This window comes from Spea bombifrons, chromosome 4, assembly GCF_027358695.1.
Source record: "Spea bombifrons isolate aSpeBom1 chromosome 4, aSpeBom1.2.pri, whole genome shotgun sequence".
NCBI classification, from domain to species: domain Eukaryota; kingdom Metazoa; phylum Chordata; class Amphibia; order Anura; family Pelobatidae; genus Spea; species Spea bombifrons.
The window spans coordinates 4955736-4979518 of NC_071090.1; the positions used below are offsets into that span (position 1 = coordinate 4955736).

The following is a 23783-nucleotide window of genomic DNA, read 5'->3' on the forward strand; positions in this document are numbered from 1 at the left end:
TGAGACAAACCGATACATTCGGTGGAGAGACTCGGCTCGTGAGCTTACTCATTTTCCTCTAGAAAGGAATCTTAAATGTTTCTCACTCACGAGAATAAATTGCGTATTAATTTCGCGTTGGGTCTTGACGGTGCGTTTCAAAGGCCGCTACACGGACCAATAAATATTCTGTTTTAGAATAGATCTTAGTGAGTCTATGGTGCTGTACTCCACTCGATTACTGCATTTCATTCTCGAGTGTTTGATATAGTAAGTGAAGACCACCGGCTTCAATCGTTCCTTTTTCCCCATATGGATTCAAAATGCCTCGGCCCTCGCCCCATATTATGTTTTATTTCACTCCAACCCCATGATTTAGTTTTTCTCTTGACCTTTATAAAAACAAATGATGAAATGGTGGGGAAAAAAAAAAGGTGAAAACACAAAAAATAACTGGATTTCTTTTGGATATGCGTTAACGTGCGGCTTCATTTCTTTAATTGTATAAGAAAAAAAAAGGACAAATCCAAAAAAATATTATAAAAACCTTCTCTTTTCTGTTGTCTTCACTTGAATTGCTGGAGAGAGAGAGGGAAAAAAAAGTGTAAAGAATACAATTTCCCAAAATACACAAATTACAAGTTATATAGTATATGTAATATCAATGTATATAATATATGGATGTACTATATATATATATATATATATATATATATATATATATATATATATATATATATATATATATATATATATATATATATATATATAATGACTCAAGGCGTAGACAGCTGTGTAGAGTAAAAGATACTTTTTAGATTATTTGGAATATCATCTGTCTTTCTAGAATTCCATCTTCTTTCTCCTACAGTCTTGTCTCCAGATTTGAACCTGACAACCTCTTTGGTGAATACGGTACTCCTTCTCACAGTTACCCCTGGGGTATTTGGCTCGGGGCAGGATGAAAATCATACCGTATGCAGCTCTCTGGGATTCCTATTTAATTAAGCTTCATCTCGCCCCAACACACTGTGTAATGAACAAGCATCATGGGGTTGGAGATGGCAGCCACCTATGAAATCCCGAAATGTGAGTGCATGAGGTTTTTAAAATATAAACAGAGCGAGACTGTATTTACTTCACACAAATGTTTGGGCTCCTGACATCCGACAAAGAAGCTTCACTACCCATCGCACAGGGCAGGGTTTTATTTTCACAGTTTAATTCCCTTGCCCAAAAGGGCAGGGATTTGGGGGCAAGGATGCCCCCTATAAGGGTTTTTTTAATTATTTTTTTTGTACCTCCCATAGTTTTTTTTTCTATATACTTTACCCACTCCATCCCCATAGGCGCCCTCTCCGGGTTAATTTTTATAACCTCCTCCACTGGGCATAGGGTGAAGAAAGAGGGGGTGATTGTTGCCCCTTTTCCTTGGCTAATAGGGGTTCCTCAAGACCTCTACTCCCTTTATTTTGTATTTAAATGTATATTTTTGTAGAGGGGGTGTGGGTTTTTGTTTTGTTTGTTTCAGAAGAGGACATGCGAGTTTTCATTCATCCCGTCTGGAATAAGCATTGATGTTTTGAGAACATCGTAGAACCTGGTCTGTCGAGTGGACCCTTCAACTAGACTTGACCTTTTAGTGCTTTAATAAGCAGTCACATGTCCTTTGAATTGATGTTAAATCTGTACCTGAAGCGCTCTACCCTTGGTCTCGATGGGCAAAGCGAAAGCTGAAATAGCGCACACGAAGCATATGCTTGCAAACAAGCAGAGGCCACCCATGATAGACGCGCTCAGTAGAACCTGCAAGAAAATTTGTTTATTACAAATAAAGGAGAAAAAAAAAAGCCAGTGGTGTTTTTCAAGACGTCTCGGTGGATCACGTTTCTTACTTGAGCAATGAACGGTGCGGCCATGGCTCCGATCCGACACAGAGAGCCGCTTGTTCCCATCCCTATTGCTCTCATTACCGTCGGGTAAACCTGAAATGTGAAACAAGCAATGGCGTTTAATTATTATAACATAATTACTAACGGACAAAAGATCCGGGTCCGGGTGCTGCGCTCTGTACCGGTGGATTTACCGACCTCGGCCGTGTAGACATAGATGTTGATGAAATTGGCGGATACCAGCGCTCGGAGGCAGAAGAGAATTCCGATCAGACCCGGCCTAGAGAAATTGAGCGAGATTTTATTGGTTTATCCCAATAACAGACGTTTTTCGTGGGGGACGTCAAGCCTAGCTTTGGGCATGTGGGTATGTTATTAATAAATTAGATTATTAATTCTAATTATTTCTAACAAAAATATGAATAATCTATATAATCTATCATAATACATTTAAATACAATAGAACCTTCAAATCCAAAGGAACAGAATATAATATTATATAATATTATATTATATTATATAAAATATATTATATAATATATTATTATATTATATAATATTATATTATATAATATTATATTATATTATATAATATATTATATAATATTATATTATATTATATTATATAATATAATATATTATATTATATTATAATATATTATATTATATTATATTATATAATATATTATATTATATAATATATTATATAATATATTATATTATATAATATATTATATTATATAATATTATATAATATAATATAATATAATATTATATAATATAATATTATATAATATAATATTATATTATATAATATAATATATTATATAATATAATATTATATTATATAATATATAATATAATATATTATATAATATATTATATTATATAATATATTATATTATATAATATATTATATTATATAATATATTATATAATATATTATATAATATAATATATTATATTATATATTATATTATATAATATATTATATATTATATTATATTATATATTATATTATATATTATATTATATTATATATTATATTATATTATATATTATATTATATTATATATTATATAATATATTATATATTATATAATATATTATATTATATATAATATATTATATTATATATAATATATTATATTATATATAATATATTATATTATATATAATATATTATATTATATATAATATATTATATTATATATAATATATTATATTATATATAATATATTATATTATATATAATATATTATATTATATATAATATATTATATTATATATAATATATTATATTATATATAATATATTATATTATATATAATATATTATATATAATATAATATATATTATATAATATATAATATATTATATAATATATAATATATTATATAATATATAATATATTATATAATATATAATATATTATATAATATATTATATAATATATAATATATTATATAATATATAATATATTATATAATATATAATATATTATATAATATATAATATATTATATAATATATAATATATTATATAATATATAATATATTATATAATATATAATATATAATATATAATATATAATATATAATATATTATATAATATATAATATAATATATTATATAATATATAATATATTATATAATATATTATATAATATATTATATAATATATAATATATAATATATTATATAATATATAATATATTATATAATATATAATATATTATATATTATATAATATATAATATATTATATAATATATAATATATAATATATTATATAATATATAATATATTATATAATATATAATATATAATATATTATATAATATATAATATATTATATAATATATAATATATTATATAATATATAATATATTATATAATATATAATATATTATATAATATATAATATATTATATAATATATAATATATTATATAATATATAATATATTATATAATATATAATATATTATATAATATATAATATATTATATAATATATAATATATTATATAATATATAATATATTATATAATATATAATATATTATATAATATATAATATATTATATAATATATAATATATTATATAATATATAATATATTATATAATATATTATATATTATATAATATATTATATAATATATAATATATTATATAATATATAATATATTATATAATATATAATATATTATATATTATATAATATATAATATATTATATAATATATTATATATTATATAATATATAATATATAATATATTATATAATATATAATATATTATATAATATATAATATATTATATATTATATAATATATAATATATTATATATTATATAATATATAATATATAATATATTATATAATATATAATATATTATATAATATATAATATATTATATAATATATAATATATTATATAATATATAATATATTATATAATATATAATATATAATATATTATATAATATATAATATATAATATATTATAGTTTTTATTCTGATCATTTTTACAATATGATTTTATGAACGTGTTTAGATTATTTAATATGAGTTTTAATACTATGTTTTTTTCTCTAATCCCCTTTTTAATGAGTTTTTAATGTATATCTTTCCTGGTAAGACCCTATAGCGTTTTTATCTTTTTATCGTTTTATCGTTTTTTGACTTCTTTTTAAATTATTTCATGTCTTTCTAAAGCCATGGTCTCCAGGATCGGATGCATTTATCTCACCTCGGATATAAAAAGCGCATTGATACATTTTTATTCTTCGTTGTGTCTTTATGACAGGTTTATGACCTAATATCCTACCGGCTTTTCCCTCTGTCATCCTTAAACCTTAAACAATAGATAACTCCCAAGATAAGGTAGAATCGAAGCCACGCGTTCGCTTACAGCCGCTTTATGACTTCATCGCCCATAATCCAAACCGATTATATAATACAACAAGTGATCGTTAACTCATTGATGACCAGGAGAAGGGAAGTCATCAGCCTGACATGCAGTATACACTCACTGCGACATGCAGATGTTGAGGAGTAAGAAGAAGACGCCAGTGGATGTCATCGTAACGCCAAGGGTCCAGCGTCGGCCAAGAAAATTAATGCCCAGGATATTAAAAGGGCTCACTGTATTCATAGAAAACAATAATACAACGTGTTAAGTACATTATAAAAGCATTGGTGTAGAATGCATTGGCATTCCATGAAGAACCTTCCACGTTTCTCCTTGGAACCCACACACGGACGCGTGACATCCACACACAATATTTGCAGATGAAGGACTCGTTGGGACCATGACCGGTTACGCTGCCGATACTCACGCGCGATCTCGCCGACGGTGCTTATAAGCATGGTTTGATAGTCGGAAGAGCTCAGCGTGTGACAGTAGCACGGGGTGCTGCTTTCCTCCAGGACTTCTTCCTGCGCGCCAAGCGCCGGCTGGCCAGAGCCACACAATAGATTCCGCTCCAGCAGTTCTGTGCTGGCCAAGATGACGCCGTAGTAAGCAAAGGATATTCCAAGCCTGAATTCAAAAGAATACATCGAGCATCGTAGTGGCCGTTGTTCAAAAAAAGGGACTGTCCCTCTAAAATAGGGCCACTTGGGGATTGAATGGCATTATGCAATTTTTTTGTATTTTTTTTTTAATCTTGCTAATAATTATGAATCAAAATATAATCAACAATTTCCGATCCAAAGTGCTGATAAGGCTTATGTGATATGTTAAAGGTGGTATAGATTTAGGGAAATGTAGCACCGCGGTAAAAGATATAACGGCGCAATATTTGTAATCTTATTATTATTAACAATAGAGAGAGATCCCCTTTAAATAAACACAAAATCATTTGATTGGTTAATTTGCATCAATGGGGAACCAGTGAAATCTTTCGATTAAATTATCAGGCCAATTTTAATTCTTTAGTTTTTATTTTTAATATATATTCTGCCTCTACCAATTTGTATTCTCTGCCATTACAAAAATATTCCTTTTTTTTTTTTACCAGATTATCCATATTTGCAGAGACGTCCGGCGATATTTCGGATCTAGGAGATCCAAAAAGCTGCCCATATTGTCCTACAAGAAAGAAAACTACATCTCAAAAACTATTTTTCTCTAATGAAATCCTAAAATATTAACAATAACAGGAAATATCCAGAAACTCCATAATTACGCTAGAATGAGATGCGACAAACGTCCCCCTCCATCTACAAACATGGAGAACGAACGCGTGCCTTCTAGGCCAAGTTGGCACCATTTTGAGGAAATTGATGTTTTATTGAAGCTAAAAATGCAGATGAGCCGCTTTGTAACGCCTCTGGGGTTTACATACCGGCTGCTCGTTGGCGCGATGACCACTGTTGCTACGAAAGAGGCTCAAGCTAGGCAGAGAATATGGGCCAAAGATGGTGGCCCATGGTCAAGAGTAGGTAGACCAAGCCACCAGACCACAGAACTTCTGACTTAAGGCAAATAACTGATCTCATTTTATGATGTACCTTCATCTCCCCATCACATGGAGGCCAATGAATTGGTCACTGCTTAAAACAAATGCCCCTAAAAGAGGTTAAATGTTACATTTTACCACCACTGGTTCACTAATGGTTCCCTCCGGCATCTTGGAGTGATTTATATTGGCGATCTTCTGCAAAGTGTGGACCGCTTCTTGGTGATTCCCCACCGAGACATTGAACCGAGCCGACTCTGGGATAAACTGCAATTGGGAAAACAAGATCCCCTTTTTTAATTGTCCATGCCGGGGCTGTCCGAACGTAGCACAAAAGGGCCAAAAAATACTGCAGGTTTCAAGATGCATAAGGATTGTGACTCTCAAAATGGCAATTTTAGACTATTTAGGGGCCGCAGGCGAAACTAAGGCAAGCGACATTTCTCATGAAGTAAGGTAATAAGCGTAAATTTAAATCCTAAATACCTAAAATAAGCTAACTGAGCGGGTAACGAGTTTCTTACTTTAAAGACGATTACAAGAATGATGCCCGGAATGGACGCAAATCGGACGAGCCAGCGCCATCCTAAACTGGGATTGACAACCCACCCCAGTCCAATGATCAACAGCGATCCTGTCAACCAAAAGACCTGCCGACGTAGAACAGATTAAAAAAATAATAACAAAAATATATATTATTACATGACTGAATTTGGAATTATTTTTCAAGTTCTCTAGTTTTCCTTCCATGGAAAACATATAGGAAACAAAAGGTCCTGTTTTAAGGTAATAAATCGTTGGCTGTTTTTGGCGGGAATGGAAGCTTTACCTGTGACAAGGGCAGCATGTATCCTCGGAACTTCTTTGGCAGAAACTCGGTCTTAATAATTAGACTGGAAAAAGAAATATATAAAGAATAATTTAGAGGGAGTAGGATATGAAGGAATCGGCTCCAGAATAGGTGTTAAGGCCCAAAATTGGCCACCATGTTTGGTGGTAATAATGGCCATAATGCTCATGGGGTGTTGGGTATTAAACACAAGATATTGTTTCTTGATATCTATCCAAGTCTTGTGTTGATGTCCTAAAGCTGGGTACTTACCCCTGCGCATGTCCTGAGACCCCACAGCCTACCATGCATCGTAGGAAGACGAACCAGACGTACGACGGTGAGAAGGAAGTGAGCAGTGAGAAGAACGCCCCCCACAGGAAGGAAATCACCAGAATCTGCAAAGAGGACAGTAAAGTAAATGTGAAGTGACTGGGACCGGACCTAAGATGAGACCACGGACTGAATAAGGTATTTACAGCAGGAGAAGCAGGCAAAATAGATGGGGCCGAATGGGGCCGATCTGCCCATCAACTTCTATGTTTCTATGTGACACAAAGTAACCAAATATACAAAAAAATTTTTGTGTTCCGTGTATCCATGGTAAGTTTTGTGAGGTGACATAGAAGCAAAATGAGACAGGGGATCCAGTCATGGAGGTTCCCTATAAAGTCCAGTCGGTGACACCACCTACCTTCCGGCGTCCGTATCTGTCCGCTAAAAGGCCGAGAAGGACACTAAACACCATGTATCCAAGAAATACCATCTGGAGAACGGGAGAACGGCACAATATTAAGCAATTTGCTTAGATTTGTCTGTATTAAAGGCTTCTTGCTGTTGCGCTCTAAAATAACCTCTAAAAATTCATTAAAAACAGTCAGGTGTGTAACTAGAAACTGCAGTAACCCAGTGTGAAAATTGCCCCCGGGTCCCCAACTTCACCAAGCAACATGTCCCACAGTGCCAGCTTTGCCCCCAAACAGCTTATGAGCACCACCTTAGCTCCAAGCAGCTTACCTGTGCCCCCAAACAGCCTGCCTGTGCCCTCTTTGCTACAGCTAATTCATGCCCCCAAACACTGAAAAGAGTTTATTCACACAGTTTAAGTTATAAACCCACATCCTGCTGTTTCTATACACATTATCGGGGCTTTTAGGGCTGTAGAACCCTGCGATACCCTCATACCCAGCAAACATTCTGACCTCCTAGAAAAGAGGGGCATCTGGGGAGGAAAGAGGAGGGTCTGATGCCCCCCAATAAACTCACCGTTGTTACCAGTGCAACCTGCCAGTTTTCAAGGTGCCATTCGCATCGTATAGAAGATGATATCACAGCCAAAAGCATGATTTCCATGGCTTCTGCAATCTAAAAACATTTTTAGACATTGAACGGCCGAGTAATTAGAGATGGGGCACGGCATAAGAAATGCTGTCATCCATCATAGGAGGCAGAGCTCAGACATGATGGTAGAGGAAAGAAGAAAAACGAGCTGACTGCCGTGAGAAAGTTTTACTAAATGAGAGTCTGGTAGATCAGTGGAGCTGCCTCCCAGCAGAAGCTAATACAGTGAGGGAATCTAAATGTGCAGAAACATACGGCTCCTGAATCTAAGACGAGACCAACGACTGATTAAGGTTTGAGTCTTTACAGCAGGATAAATGGGAGACTAGACGGGGGCCGAACTGGTTTGATCTACCGGCAAATTCTATGTTTCTCTAAAATATCACCCAATTTTGATCCCGGAGTAAGGGACGTACCCCAGTGCTGCCCATGATGAGAAAGAGCATGATATGGAATCGCCCAAAGCCAATGGTTTCCACCGCATCTTCCACCGAATACGTCTTGGGCCCTGAAAACGAGGCAAGATTTTGAATGTGAAGGAAGCTTTAGATGTTACAATAGTCCATTTTCACAAAACTTTTAATTTAAACATTTAGTGCGAATTATTATTTAAAAAAGTTACTTATTCTACTTTGTAAATATGCCAAAAAGTAATTTCATGCGCAGCTTCGCTCTTGCCGGCGTCTTGGCGTTGATAGGTCACGGCCCGCATCCTTCCCACTTACCTTTTGGGGTGTCGGGTTTTCGTGAGCTCAGTTCTTCCAAGGCTATTTTGTTAAATTTCAGCAGTTTGGGGTCCATTTTCTCGTACTTTTCACTGCAAGCTGCGTTTGGAAACAGAGAAAAATCATAACCCAGCATGACAAAAATCACAGATTAACCCTCTGCAGTTCTTAGATCATGAATTTCCTTGTTATTTATTTATCTACTTTCAAAATAACCTCTGTCAACATTTGGGGGGGGGGGCATAATTTTCTGTTCTTGCCTCGGAGGCACAAAAAAAAGCTGGCTACCACTTTGCCCCACTCTCTCAGCAGCTTCTTTAAAGTCACAGCGCCAGATGTCACTGACACATTTAGTGTAATGCTGTTTATGGTTCAAAGATGGCACCGACGAACTGTTTGGGGGCAAAGCTGGCAAATGGAAAGTGAGTGACATGTTACAAAGTGAAGTTGGGGGCCCAAAAGAGTTGGAGTAGAAAATGGGTATGGTTAAAGGGGTTATGTTAAGGGGTGGAGTTAGGTATAAAGCCACACCCACCAGGGGGGACAAATCTTTGCACCCAGGCGTCAGTGACCCTAGCTCAGCCCTGAAGTAATGTTAGGGGGCATGAAGATGGAGGGGGTGATTATGGTGCAGTATGTGGTGATGATGGTAGGAGATGTAAATGATGGTGGGGAGGAATATAATGATGTGAATATGGTGGTTGGGGATAATAATTGTGCTGGGGGACGGAAATGAATTAGGATGTTGGGGGTATGATGATGGTCAGAGGCATCTCTACACTAACACATACATACATATATCCATACAGTAACGCTAACACCTGACACATACATACAGATACACAAATCCACTCTGACTCCTTGCACATACATGCATACACACTTACAACATACATATACAATTACACATACATACACACACACAGCCTCTCTAACACCATTCACATACATACATATACACATACCCACTCTAACACCTTGCACATCCAGGCATACAAACACTTACAACATACATATACAATTACACATCCATACACACACACACACACACACAGACACTCTAACACCATTCACATACATACATATACACATACCCACTCTGACACCTTGCACATACATGCATACACACACTTACAACATACATATACAATTACACATACACACACACACACACAGCCACTCTAACACCATTCACATACATACATATACACATACCCACTCTGACACCTTTCACATACTTGCCTACACACATTCTTACAATAAAGAATTACACATGCATACACACACAGCCACTCTAACACCATACACTTACATATACATACACATATAACGCTAAAATCACTTACACATACATACACGTATTCGGGAGAACATTAATCTCTATACCCAGTAACAGAGACCAGTGGAGCGATCGGGAGCAGTGTCTGAGTATCTGATTACCAACCGGCCATAAGTGTTCACCAACAAAGGCGCTATTGTGTGACCAGATTCTATTACTCCAGGGATTGCAATATTAGGTGTCCATGAAGAATGACATGCAATTACTTTATTAACCCCTTGGGCACCCGAAGAGGGAATCAAGGCTTCCATTTATACTTTCTGATTCAAAATGTTTTAAAAAAAATCTTAGGGAGGATATGGAGTTTAAGGGAAGCTTCCCAACAAACACTTATTTAGGGTAAAGATATATTGCTGGGGGGTTCTCGGCGTGACGGACACTCAGATCGGGCAGCTTAATTATGTCTTTGTGGCATCGCATCAACCTAAAAAGTGTTAAATTGTGAAAGGGAAATTCCCACCTTTGTTAAACTGTATCTTTTACATTTTTTTTTAGATCTAATAGGGATTCTGCAATCACTAAACAGAAAAGAAATATAACTCTTTGCAACCTAATCCAGACACACTTTACATAGTTTATTAGAAACATAACATTCTAGGTTAATATCACACATTTACAATACCATTTCAAAAATACGATTCCTAGTAGATTGGCCTAAATGATGAATTCATATAATTTGTGTCTCTTATATGAATTATTTTGGCACAAGAACATACATTTAAAAACGACGACGTCCAGATTTAACGATTCTGTAGTAGAATGTTGGGACAATGAGCTTTCACAGCTAGGTCAGGCATTTAAGGAAATGGACCATGGACCACGAGAAGAATAGTTTGCTGGTTTTTATGCTGCTGGTAGAAGGAACTCTCCGGTTTCCTTTGAAGGTGACCTCATCGGGGAGTAGAAGACCTCTGGAGCACACGCATTCATTCCCATTCTCCTGCCTAGAATCCCCCCAATCCTTTTTGATCCATATGGTGTATTTGTCCTATTTTTCTTATTTATTTAAGTACTGACACAAGACCCTGGAGATAGGAGATCAGGATGAAGAATGGACTATTAGAACCATGTCACCAATATCTCTAAAGTCTAAATGGTCAACGGTAGATGCCAAAAAAACACTAACAATCCACTTTAGACCTTTTTCTGAACTTTTCTGATTAAAATAAATGTATTTTTAGGTGACGTCTTGGATTTAAATACCCCCGTTGTGAGTCTCCGGGCTGTTAGTACAACGTGGGCGATAACTAACTTGAGTCGACGAACAAAGCATCCACAAAAAGGACTTCTAATCTACCTCGAGATTTTGCCTAAAGCGTTTACCGAAGCCACCCATTGTCTGTCTTACCTTGGATACCCTTCGGATTAAGCTTGCTTTCTTTGATGCCAGTATATTCAGAGATTAGAGTTTATCCGACAAAAGTACATCGCCGGGTCTTAGCGCAGCCTGTAAGAGGTATCTCGTACCCTTTTCTCCTCCAAACTGGCCGTGCAGGGGTTGTCTACTCAGAAGTGAATTCTTTGGCCACTCCTTTTATATTAACTTCAATTTTCCAGATGCTTAAACACTGGGCAAAAGCCGTTCCTTCCTTCACCAACATTTCCCTCCTTTACCAGCAGGTGAACTAAGGCTTCCATCAAGCGTATCTCATGTTATTTTAGTCCAAAGTGTTTGTATAGGATGTAAAGCCCTTGGGGGGGGCCCATGTCACGTAGCCCCGATCTTATTTTACCTTTGACAGTAGCTCGGAAAACGTGGATATGATGGGAAAGTCAAGCGAGAAGAGGAAGATCTAGGACCGGTCCATGGCTTCTGAGACCTTTGCAGCATGGGGCCTGGATGTAGTTGCACTGCCTATGGCCCCCCTATCATTCCATCATGTATCATAAATCATTCAAGTAAAGTAGGCAGCCAGCCATGGTTTTGAGTTGAAGGCAGCTGTCTCTGATCCTACTTGTGGAACGTCAGTGATATGACGCAAGAGGGCAAGTAACCGAGAGACGGGTTAGGAGAAGACCGAAGCCCTTTCTATAGAGAGAACGAGACCTCCCTTAAGTTAGAGACCTTTCTTTGTTGTCAAGGCAAAACATTTTTTGTGTGAGAATAAAAAATCAATGTATTTATTATTATAAATCAATGTCTACGTCATAAAAAGTCTTCCTGTCCACGCGCAACGACTGGCAGAGGTTGGACATCATTAGTTTGTACCGATGGAAGCCACCACAGATACCACTTGCTGGCACCTTGTAGGTCGAAAGAAGTGTTTTAGACAAAGGGATGGTGACTGCTGATCTGTGACTTCATCTTTTAGGTTTTCACACAACTGGGTGTAGGAGATTGGGCGTCCCACCTCTGCTGGAACGCTCCACCTTGTTTATCGAGACCTGATTTCTGGCAGGTACAAGACAATCTTCAATGTTGGATTATTTTTGCTCGGCAAAACCCGCCGACTGAGTCTACAGAAACGTAAAATCCGATCTGTGTAATTATCAGATGTTCTGGATATTGATACGTTTAGCCGCGGGTCGCTGCACAACGAAGTATTAAAGTTTCTTAACAATTCAACTGTTTAGAATAAAATGAACGAGGCAGACGCAACATTCAGAGGCGTTACAAGGAATAAAGGAACAGGCCTACTCTACCATACCTTCTAAGTGTCTCTATCAAGAAGACGCAGTCCCTCTTGGGGACTCAAACCTCTTCTTTGTGTTCCCTCGTCTAGAGCTCGGAATGTTTGCTGGGTATGAGGGTATCGCAGGGTTCTACAGCCCTAAAAGCCCCAATAATGTGTATAGAAACAGCAGGGAACGGCTTTATAAATGAAACGGGGTAAATTAATTATATTATTCTTGTAAATGTCTCACTTAGTTACATTTGTCACTGTCTATGGCCACATAAAAAGCCTTGATGAAGGAAAGTTGACCACCTAATCGTCGTCTGTTCCATCCAGGATATACCGGAAGGAGAAAGGTCTGAATATCTGCCCCGTTCCGGAGTAAAACTTGTTCTGGAACTCTACCCTGGCAAACAAGACGCGACACAAGTCAGAGATTTTCTATACAAAGTATATACTTTTCACTCTCCCTTTTCCTTAAAAAATGTTATTATATTGTTTAAATTCAAATTCATTTTTAAACCAATAGAAACCTTGGACTTCATCGAATATTATAAATATAACGGGAAACGTACCAGTGGAGCCGGAGAGCGTGTAGGAAGGCGGACAGCCCTTCCATGATCAGCAGTATGGCCACCGTGAGAGCAGCAAAGATCACAAATATTACGAGGACGGCGATGACTCCGACCCAGCTTCCATTTTGAAGACCAGCCCTCATCACCATGATCCATAGCTGGTCGGACAGCTCTGGCAGATCAATAGAATGGGTCGTTAGTATTACGGTCCCCCCTACGCATGTAGAATTGCGTCTAAAAATGAGACCATTTAGGACAATTTAGGGTCTTCCATGGCAGGCAGAGGCCCCACCAATGTGAGAGACAGCTGTGGCCACCTTAAGATCTTCTGGCCGGACAGCCTAGTCTAGGACATTGAGATGATCTGGAGTAGAGGTGCTCAGGGAACACTACAAGCACTACGAGCAGCCACTCTAAAGCGAAAAAAATGAACTTACGCGCATGAGCGAGGCTCAGGGCCCATAGGCGCAGATAGGAGGCCGTATTGGAAATACATCCCAGACAGTACTCTATGGTGTGAATGGCTTGATGAACAAACACGTCTCCAAAATTAAACTGCAGGGGAGAGAGGGTTACGATATTAAACATTGGGGTGTTAAAATCCAAATAAAATATAAAAAAAACACAAAGGTGTTACTTTCGGCACATTTGTTCAGCCCACCATGGCCTGTGGCCCTCACCTCTTCTCCATGTTCTTCGGGTACTTCCCTGGTCGCCTCTTCTACAGCCTTTTCACTGGAGAATGGGATTTGGGATTTTTCCATGTCTGTGATCTCTGGGTGATCTTCAGGTGGTGAAGATGAAGGTAGCTTTTGGGGGCAAAAAAAAAGCGCAGAAGTTAAAAGCGTGTCAAGTTGTAGGCAGCATTCTGTACTCTGAGGTTTTTTTACTCAAGACACAAAAAAAATTACATATCATATACCTAAAATAAAAATTCTTTACCCAACAAAGGGTTATACTCTGTTCCATAATTCTTGCCATTATGAAAAGAACTAGAAACCACATTGTCCCTTAGTGCCGCATTTGCCCCAAACAGCTTTTGAGTGCCACCTTTGCCCAAGCAACTTATCAGTGCCATCCTAACCCCCAAACACTCCTGTACCATCTCTGCGTCTGTGCCATTGTTGCCACCAAATAACTTGTTTGTGCCATCATTGCCCCCAAATAGCTTGTATGTGCCATCATTGCCCCCAAACAGCTGGCCTGTGCCAACGTCATAGAGCACTTAGAGCATAGGATGAGCCAATTGTATTGTGTGTGTGTGATGTACATTTATTCCTGGCCCCCCCATAAAATAAAACTTACCATGCGCTGAGATTTCAGGTGGTTGGCTCGCAGGATGAAGGGTTTTATCAGCAGCATCCAGGGCACGGCGATGATGGCGAAAATCACCAGGAAAGTTTGCACCTCTTGCTGAAAAGAAATGCAACTTTCATACGTTTGGCGGGACCGGTAACCGGGTGCGTCTTGTATCTCCAAATATATGTGAAGAAAATCACGTATTTGAAAAGCCATCTTTCGCCACCAGAGAGCCTTATTCCAGGGTTAATTAAACTCAGGATTAATTAGAATGTTGTGGAAAAGGAGAGTTATGAAATATAAGGTCATATGCTGCGGAATTCTAAATGTGTGTCTGTCGCCATGGAAACCAAATGAATTTTGCTGATTCCTCCTTTTTCCCCCCACTTTGTCCATAATTTCTATTTGAATTTATGACCTAAAATGTTACAATAACGTTAATACATCATGACACCTGAGAACGTTCTTGGGGTTTGACAATCTCTATCATTCTGGGGATAATAAAATGTCACCTGGTGTCCGTAGAGCGGAGCGTTGCTTTGGTCGCCGTAGCTGAAGAGGAACATGTTGATGAAGTGAATGAGGATGCTTGGAGCAGACTGCGATCGGCCGGCGTCATAAACGCACCATTTGAAGACAATCATGAAGACCAAGTACCCAAAGAGACAGAGAATAAAGATCATCTCCGGAACGAACTGCAGGATGATGTTGATGTGTCTCTTGAAGTATCTGGGGATATTTGGATGTCCGATATATTTCATTGGAAACATTAAGAAGATGTAAAAAAAACATAAATATTAAAACAAAATAGAACCTACATGTGATTACAGAGACCGAGGACCACCCCAAAAACCATCTGAATGATACCCAGGATCACGGACATCTTCATCTTGTAGGAGTTGAGGAAGGTCAGCTTGTTTTTAGCGATATTCCAAATCTGGTGGGACGGAAAGTAGACTTTGATGAGTCAAGGGTTCAAGTTCCTTAAATATATGATTCTACTGAATGATTGTACAGCCCCCCAGCAGAGGTGGTAGGAGGGTAATACAGCGAGGGTATTAAACATGCATGGGATAGACATACGGCCCCTGAATCTAAGACGAGACCAACGACTGATTAAGGTTTGGGTCTTTACAGCAGGAGAAACGGGCAGACCAGACGGGGGCCGGATGTAAAGTAACCCTATCCTAGGGTCACTTACTGGATCGATCCCAAAAGGATAAGGGTTTCCCGGGAACACTCCGGATTGTGCAGGATTCAGTTGCAGGAAGCCGATGGTTCCATTGAGTCGGGCTGAACTGGGTGATAAAACATCGAGTTCTGTAACCAAATAATATGTACACATCGGAGCCCCCCCTGGTTTGCCTCCGAAAGTCTAGGGGTCTCAGCAGGCGACAGCATAGAAACCGCTCCGGATTGGGGTATCATTATATTGGTTCTGATACCATATGGGTCTAATCCCTCACCATTTCCCCAAATGTATCCATGTCAACTGTGCTAAAGAACTGTAAAGTTTGTAAACTATTCTTTTTTGACTTAGAAAAGTTTAATTGGTAATTCCGAAAAAACAATATTTATTAACAGAATTGACTCCAAATCTACATTTTTTTTATTTTCTTTATATATTTTTTTTTACTAGGAAAGGGTAGAATTATATTTCGCTCGATCACTAGAAGCACTTACTCCCAAGTGTCATTAAACATAACCCGGACGTTCCAGGAGGAGCCAAATATGTTGAAGGATTTCGAGAAGCAGTCGTTGTAGATAAAACCGGTATAGATGGAGAAGATCCCCATGAGAAGGATCAGATACCGTCCGCCAAAACACGTTTTCCAAATCTGGAGACAAAAATGGACAACATCCATGATGATCCAAGCCCAGTTGGCAGTTACATTTTCTCCTTATTGCGTGCGTCTAAAGAGGGACTTCCCATCTTTAACAGGGAGGCATGCCATGTACCATGAGGGGGTGGCAGAGATGTACATGTCTCCAACGGGTCTCCAACGTTGGAAAAGGGCCAATCTCACCTCGTTGTTCTTGGTCCCAGCTTGCAATTCCTTCTCGTTAACAACCATCCACAGTGATAAAGCCAACATGACAGCACCGTGACCGCAGTCACCGAACATCACCGCGAAAAGGAAAGGGAAGGTGATGATGGTGAAAGGAGCTGGAAGAAAGAGGCAGACCAATGATTCGAAGACCAAGTCGACTAATAAGCCCCATCTACTGGAAACAATGGGAGCAGGGGGACAATTTCCCAATGGGCTGCACTAATTTGAAGGTTTTTGACCACTAGGCGTCGTTAGGCATCATTATCCATCTAGGAGATTCTCTCTTCTCTTTTAAGTATTGTGGGTCTGTAAATATGTTTTGGAGAAGACTGGATAATACTCAATAAGGAAGTCGTCCTCACAATGTCTTACTTGGGTTCATTTCCCTGTAATTCCCGACGCCGTAAGCATCGACAATATTTTGGAAGCCCGCTGTGAACTTGTTGGTGCGATTAAAGGTTGGCGGCTCCAGCTTGGTGGGTACGTTGGTCAGAATGGGGGCGATGGTGGAACCGCTGCGTTCCTGAAAGATCAGAGTTGTAATTGGAAACCGAGCACAAAGGCAGGTGCATTACTTATTTCCCAAGACGCTTTGTGTTGGATGCTTTCAAGACCCAACGTTGGCTGAGTTGCACCCACCATGCCCAAGCGAAGAGCCCGTACGATGCGTTCTTTGTCAGCCACCGGGAACCAGATTTCAGAGATGATGCACTGCTGGGTGACGTCGATGTTGCACAAATTCAGCGCATGATAAACGCCTTTCATCTTCTTCACCTTAACTTCCCAAACGCCCAGGTTCTTGGCTGCCTCCAGCAGCAGCCGCTGCCGATGAGACTCTGTCTGGGTGATCACCTACAAAGCATAAAATGCGTAGGGCCATTGGCTTTATATACCAGCTACTTCTATAGTGAAAACTAGCAAAATGAGTTGGGCTTAAGAGTCTTCGAAAACAATTCTTGTGTCGTGATCATGCCCCCCGTGTGCTGCCGTGTAATGGGCCAGTTGTCGGGCCATTTACAGTTGGGAGATCAGGCCCCTAGCATGCTGATGCTCAATGGGCTGGTTGCCGGCTCCACACGGCCTCCATAGATGGCATTAAAAAAAGGGGCTGTACACCTTTAAGACACGGAGCGCCAGGATATGACATCATATTTCATCACTCTATGTCTTAAAGGCGAGCCCCGCCTTTAAAAGCAGTAGTGAAGTTGGCTGCAGAAGGGGGCGGCTGGGGGCACTGCCCTGGGTCAGGGATGATAAATACATCCCTATCATAAGCCAATGCTGGGCTAATCCAAGAAAAAAAAGAATACAGCTTCCTGTTTGTGCCGACGGTATAATTCCAAAACAATTTTACTGAGGGATCCTGGAAAACAGAAAACACTTAGCATCAAATACCTGCTTTTTCTATTGGCCGATGCCAAAGAGGGAAAATAAAAATATAAATATATTAAAAATTAAATAAAAATAACACAGTTTATGATTTTATGTCAGGTGAGAACATTTTTTATGCCAGATGAGAAAATTCCTAATTAAAAGGGGAAAAAAAAACCCTTTACGGATATTTTGCAGTTAACAGGAAATTAAGTAACCTTCTCCTGTTGTCTTTTTTTATTATAATATTTGTATTGGATCGTTTTGCATTAAATTGTTTGTCTAAAAGGCTATGGTTCCTTGGAACAGTTTATTGCAAACAAGATTATGTAATCTGATTAAATATTAAAAAAAAAGGATTTGCTTTATAATCAGTGGATTATTCTCGGCCATTTTGCATGAATTCAGTGTTAGCATAAGCTCAGTTTTATTAAGTAAGCAGTTAATTAATTAGACTTGGTCGCCGGCCAACTCTCCGTGTACGTCTTCGTGGGGGGGGGGAAATCTTCCTATTCCACAAATATTCGCATGTTTCTGTGTTTTTTTTTAGAAGGGGTTAATATGGGGTTAACGCGGTACGCACTACAGAGCAGCTTTGGGTTTTAAATGTCCGTACGAGCAACGCTATTGGTCACCGGCAGGAGCCTCCTCTGCCATCAGCCAATGAAGTGCACATGATTTTATTACTAGAACACCCCACAATTTGCGGAGCCCTTAACAATGCATTTTTCATCGTCTCACTGTTGCCATGCTGGAGGAACTTCATACTCACCGAGTTCAGGTCTACGATCCTGGTGGTAATCTCATCGGTCATAGCACTGCGCTCGCTCGGTGACTCCGGGTACGTGTACACAGTGGCCTTAAAGCTGTGAAAATAAAACGGCCGAAGTTAGGGATTAGATTTACCAAGTTTTGGAAGCCTGGGGAGTGGAAGCAGTTATTTGAAAGGGGTGAGTGCATGGTTTTCCCGACTGGTATATATTCACAGTTACCGTTGACTGGAGTTAGACACCTTTTTGCAACCTGTGAAGACTGGAGTTGGACTTCTGTATGGAATACATCAGAACTGATGCTTTGTCAGTGGTCAGCTGGCTGACTTATAATGATATCTTGGCTTTGGCTCCTGGTCTGCCTTTTTGTGCAGTTCCTAGGAGCTGCCAGCAGAAGGCGCTGTTTAGCGCTTCCATCGGCTAGCTGGATACGGTGCTATCTATCCACACCTGATGTATTCTACGGTTTGTATGATTCACACTCTTACCCATCACATATTTTCAGAACTTTTTGTTTCAGCTGCTCCCCCTGATAGAACACGATGAAGACATTCTTCTTAATTTCTTGTTTCTGAAAATGTAGATGGTAACCAAGCTTTAACAGACGGGCTGAAGTCATCTGAAATGATCATCAGCCGACCCAAATATCCTTAGTAACAAACGGTTGTTTTTTCCAATTTTATTGACCCCCCTGCACACACATACACATTTTTTAGGTAGATTCTACTAATCCAGCATATTTTGCAATGCAACCCATCGACACTGCCAGGGTTTATAGAATTTGATGAATCAAAGGCATTTAAGGCTTGATATTAGGGATTACAGAGCCAACTGGAAGAGGTCTGAGTTAGTGGTTTATCATATGTATTCCCATGTAAAGTTACTCTGTGGAGGGACGCTCCATCGTTACGAGGAACAATAAATGCTTTTCTCAATTCCAGGAGTCTCATGAGGCCTCCTCCCCTGGAAATGCTCGCTGTATGAGACCCTCGCCCACAACGTTCACCGAGCCAGTCCTGGGGTTGACAGGTGGTAAGTATATCACGTCAGCACAATCCCCCTATGCAATTGCCAAGAGGGACGCCATGGAAATTTAAAGAGGCTTCTCAGCTCTTACTTGATGGCTGGAGCGTCACTTTAAAACCTCTCCATGGAGCCAGTCATTATTTTATTAAGAGGGTCCTCGAGCCGTGTATAATCTATCAGCTGGAAAATGTCACAAAGGTATAAGATTTTAGATTTCTGCACTTACTGTAACCGGGTCTTCCAGCGGCGAGTCCATTTCACAGGATTTCATGTAAATATTCCCCATGCAAACTCTCCACAGAACCCTCTCAAACGCCGCTAATCGCTCCATGTCAATCACCCCTGTTGTAACCCTAAAAACGCAAATTGGTCAAAGTAGGGCCCCCTTTCACAGCTGCCTTGTTCACCTATAGGGATGGCCCTGATTGGATAGTAAAGCTATGTGAGTGATAAACAACGTTGTCGTAATGTTAACAATGTATGTATATGTTACATTGGTTCGCACATAGTTTACTCTTTTGTTTACGTTAGAGATGATCCCTAAAATATTTTTGCCTAAAAACCTTGATTTGTCCATTTAAAGATTCATCAAACTCCTTCTTTAGTTTTTATATTGAGTTATCATATTCCTCGAAGAACCGATTCTTCTTAAAATAGTAGTGTGACATCATTAGCATTATTAATTATGAAATCATGGTGGCACCTACCCCAGCTTCCCAGAGACAACGGGAGAGGGAATGGTCCTGAGCTCCAGGAGGCTACTGGTATCTTCAGTAAAGAAATCCCCTTGCAAGTAGGCTTCTGTCTGCAAACGAGAGACCCGGACGACATTATCACGCCAAGAACCTCTCACGCTTTGGCCGGGAGTAAAAAAAAAGCCACCGAATCCTAATTCTCATCAGATTAAATCTAAATTAATTGATCCAATACCTCGAAGAATTCCTGAATCTTCTTCAGAACTTGTTTGAATTCTGTGAGTTCCAGGAGGTTCTGTTTGAGAGTCTGGTGGCTTTTGTTTGCCTCCTGTAATTCCCCTTCCAGCTTCTCCAGAATTATCTGTGGAGAGGGAATACAATATCCCACAAGCCTCGTCAGCATACCCACAGTAAGAGGAGCCACCCAGAGTAAGGTCATCATCCCACGTGCCTCCAGATACACCCTTGGTTTCACATAAAGAACGTTCCATCGCCTAAATAGATAATCTAGCCCGGAACTTTCCACTAAAGTTAAATTCCTATCATTGGTTACCGATCTGTTTAGACTTTTTTGAGGCTTTTTAATAGACTACGGGTTGTTTTTTTTTAGATAACTCAGTCATTTTAAGTTTCATTCACCTCTAATCCGATCAGTTCTCGTGGCAGCGGGGTCCGGGGCAGCTTCTCCGGAGTCTCGATTGCGATGCGGTCATTTTCCATCTCACTTTGCAGAAATCCTAAGATACAGAAGCTTCTTTTTTATGACGTACCAAAGTAACCCCGGTGAATACAAAATTCTCTCCGTGAGACCCTTCCTTCCTTACCCCATTCTGCTTCCGCCATGTTTCAGTGTTGCTCTTTTTCACCAATCCCTACCTACTAAGTCTCTAGAGGTATCTAACCTACTAGGTCTCTAGAATGAGGTTTCTAACGTAGAAATCTACTGTACTGTTTTCATATTTGACCTAGAGAAGAGGGCTTTATGTGACCTCAGCTTCTGTTCCTCATCTTTCTCCCTTCTCTACCCAGCTATGGCGGGCATTGAGTCAACGGGAGCCCTTGGTGGACCCTAAGGGGCCGATAGACTCTTCAACATCTCCGTTTATCATCTCTAGGAAATATTAACCCACGATAAACCTATATTAAAGGTATACAGACGCCGTGGAATCACTCACGAAGGATTCTCTCCATTCCATGGCACCGACGCACTTCGCTCACAAACCTTCTCTGGAAGTTGGTAACACCAACATTGAGCTAAAAGAGAGGGAGACACGTCACGTGAATATTCCACGTCTATCCCAAATTATCCTACCGTATTCTATTAATCTAGATAACCCAACCAAATCTTAAATTAATTAGTAAAAAATTACTAGTCAGAACTCATTGTGCTTTCTTAAAAAAGGGAATATTGTCTCAAAAAAGAAGAGGTGAGGGCACAAGATGAAGGGGTCAGGAGCTTAGCTGCAGTGGAGGAAATACCTTTTGCTGAGACCGTGGTGGATAAGTGGAATAGCCTTTCTGTAGGGGTGGTAGAGGCTAATACGATGAGCGGATTCAAGCGTGTCTAAGGGACACCCACCCATGTAACCTGTGCTCTCCTCATACTCACGTCCCTGAACTGGGCCAGTCCCAGTTCTCCCAGTTCGGCGATGCAGCAGTACCCAGCCTCCACCTGCAGGAACAGCTGGTTCAGACACATCTCCTCGCTCCGAAACAACGACGCCATGTTTACTACAACGAGACCCAGCTAAGCCTCCGACCCTGCAACGGAAAAATAAACCCAACTTGTGGTATTTCAGAAATATGTCATAAATGGGTCTTTACAATATTAGCGCATAATTCATTAATCCCGGGTTATTTTACTAATAATTCAACCAAAAATAGCCATAGCGCAATTATTGTAATTTTCTTTTTTTTATAAGAGACAATAAATATGAATTTGGAAGGCCATAGTATTATTTCTGTATTAATACTGAAATTAAATTCATAATTTAAGGCATATTTTCTTTTTGTTGTCCTAAATACACAGACGGACATCACCAAATGTGCCAAGACTTCACAGGACGTTTCTGGTGAGTTTACAGCAGTACAGTATCGCTTTACTGCCGCCGAAAAGATTGCATCTCTGCCATACAATGAGTGCGGTTCCGATCCTGATGTACTTTTTCAATGAGGACTTTGAAGGGTTGTGATAAAAAAAAAAAAAAAATTGGGAAAAATCAAGATTTCAACCTAAGAAGTTGGAATATTTCCTCTACCCGGTCATATTTAAGGGAGAACTGGACCAAGAGGTCCGTGACAGATAAAGCTCATTTCATTATATCTCTACCCCTGAACCTGGACAAAGTAACGGATCAGAGAATGGGGAGAAAAACAAGGACCAGCTTTGGTGAAATAAAGAAGAAAAGACTGTTGTGGTTATTTCTATGAGGTCACTTACCTGACCTCGCAGCTCCTTATTCTCTGTCTGGACCGGGTCTTCTGGATGCATTGAGTGTCATCACACCAACTACTTCATGTGGTTCTCCAAGCAGGCTGATGACTCGAGCTTTATGTTGATAGTTCGGGCGGAGAGGAGGTCTCGAGGAGGGGTTACCCGTCTTGGCCAAGACTCTCTCTGTCCTTTGGCTCGGCCCTCCGGATCAGAGAAGATTAATCTAGAGCGACCATGAGTTGATACCAAACCCTTTATGGACAGCGCGCCCTTGAACCGTGTTTTGTGCCAACGCTGTGTTGTTTCAAGCAATATGTAATATGTGATAAGAAGGTGTTTTATCAGCTCAATATCAACCGGCTCAATATAGATCAGGCTG

General features: G+C 38.8%; 2 protein-coding genes across 2 annotated transcripts; both read right to left on the minus strand.

Annotated features, from left to right (window-relative positions):
• Positions 1-479: 479 nt before the first annotated feature.
• Positions 480-9305, minus strand: SVOPL (SVOP like). Its single transcript, XM_053465266.1, has 15 exons — positions 9230-9305; positions 8921-9012; positions 8430-8528; positions 7858-7929; positions 7437-7561; positions 7164-7227; positions 6859-6984; positions 6473-6601; positions 5891-5964; positions 5210-5412; positions 4904-5015; positions 2070-2151; positions 1875-1964; positions 1672-1785; positions 480-557 (listed from the first exon to the last, which is right to left on the minus strand). Exons 1-15 carry the CDS (start codon positions 9303-9305, stop codon positions 546-548), a joined length of 1470 nt encoding a protein of 489 aa, XP_053321241.1. The 3' UTR covers positions 480-545.
• Positions 9306-13495: 4190 nt separating this feature from the next.
• LOC128492642 (V-type proton ATPase 116 kDa subunit a 4-like) lies at positions 13496-22696 on the minus strand. The gene is made up of 19 exons (XM_053465265.1): positions 22580-22696; positions 22146-22224; positions 21610-21707; positions 21206-21331; positions 20983-21080; positions 20502-20628; positions 19738-19820; positions 19252-19345; positions 17748-17960; positions 17481-17631; positions 17085-17224; positions 16741-16895; positions 16259-16355; positions 15876-15994; positions 15570-15786; positions 15064-15171; positions 14196-14313; positions 13759-13930; positions 13496-13589 (listed from the first exon to the last, which is right to left on the minus strand). Exons 1-19 carry the CDS (start codon positions 22694-22696, stop codon positions 13496-13498), a joined length of 2406 nt encoding a protein of 801 aa, XP_053321240.1.
• Between the last annotated feature and the right edge of the window lie 1087 nt (positions 22697-23783).

Coding starts and splice junctions, on each gene's coding strand:
- SVOPL (XM_053465266.1), bottom strand. CDS start 9,305: ATGGACCCCAAACTGCTGAAATTTAACAAAATAGCCTTGGAAGAACTG. Junction 7,562..7,857: donor ACAGATACGGACGCCGGAAG/GTAGGTGGTGTC, acceptor TCCTCTTTGCAG/ATTCTGGTGATTTCCTTCCT. Junction 6,985..7,163: donor ACATGCTGCCCTTGTCACAG/GTAAAGCTTCCA, acceptor CTACGTCGGCAG/GTCTTTTGGTTGACAGGATC.
- LOC128492642 (XM_053465265.1), bottom strand. CDS start 22,696: ATGGCGTCGTTGTTTCGGAGCGAGGAGATGTGTCTGAACCAGCTGTTC. Junction 21,708..22,145: donor TGGAATGGAGAGAATCCTTC/GTGAGTGATTCC, acceptor TCTGTATCTTAG/GATTTCTGCAAAGTGAGATG. Junction 21,332..21,609: donor GAGAACTGATCGGATTAGAG/GTGAATGAAACT, acceptor CCCTCTCCACAG/ATAATTCTGGAGAAGCTGGA.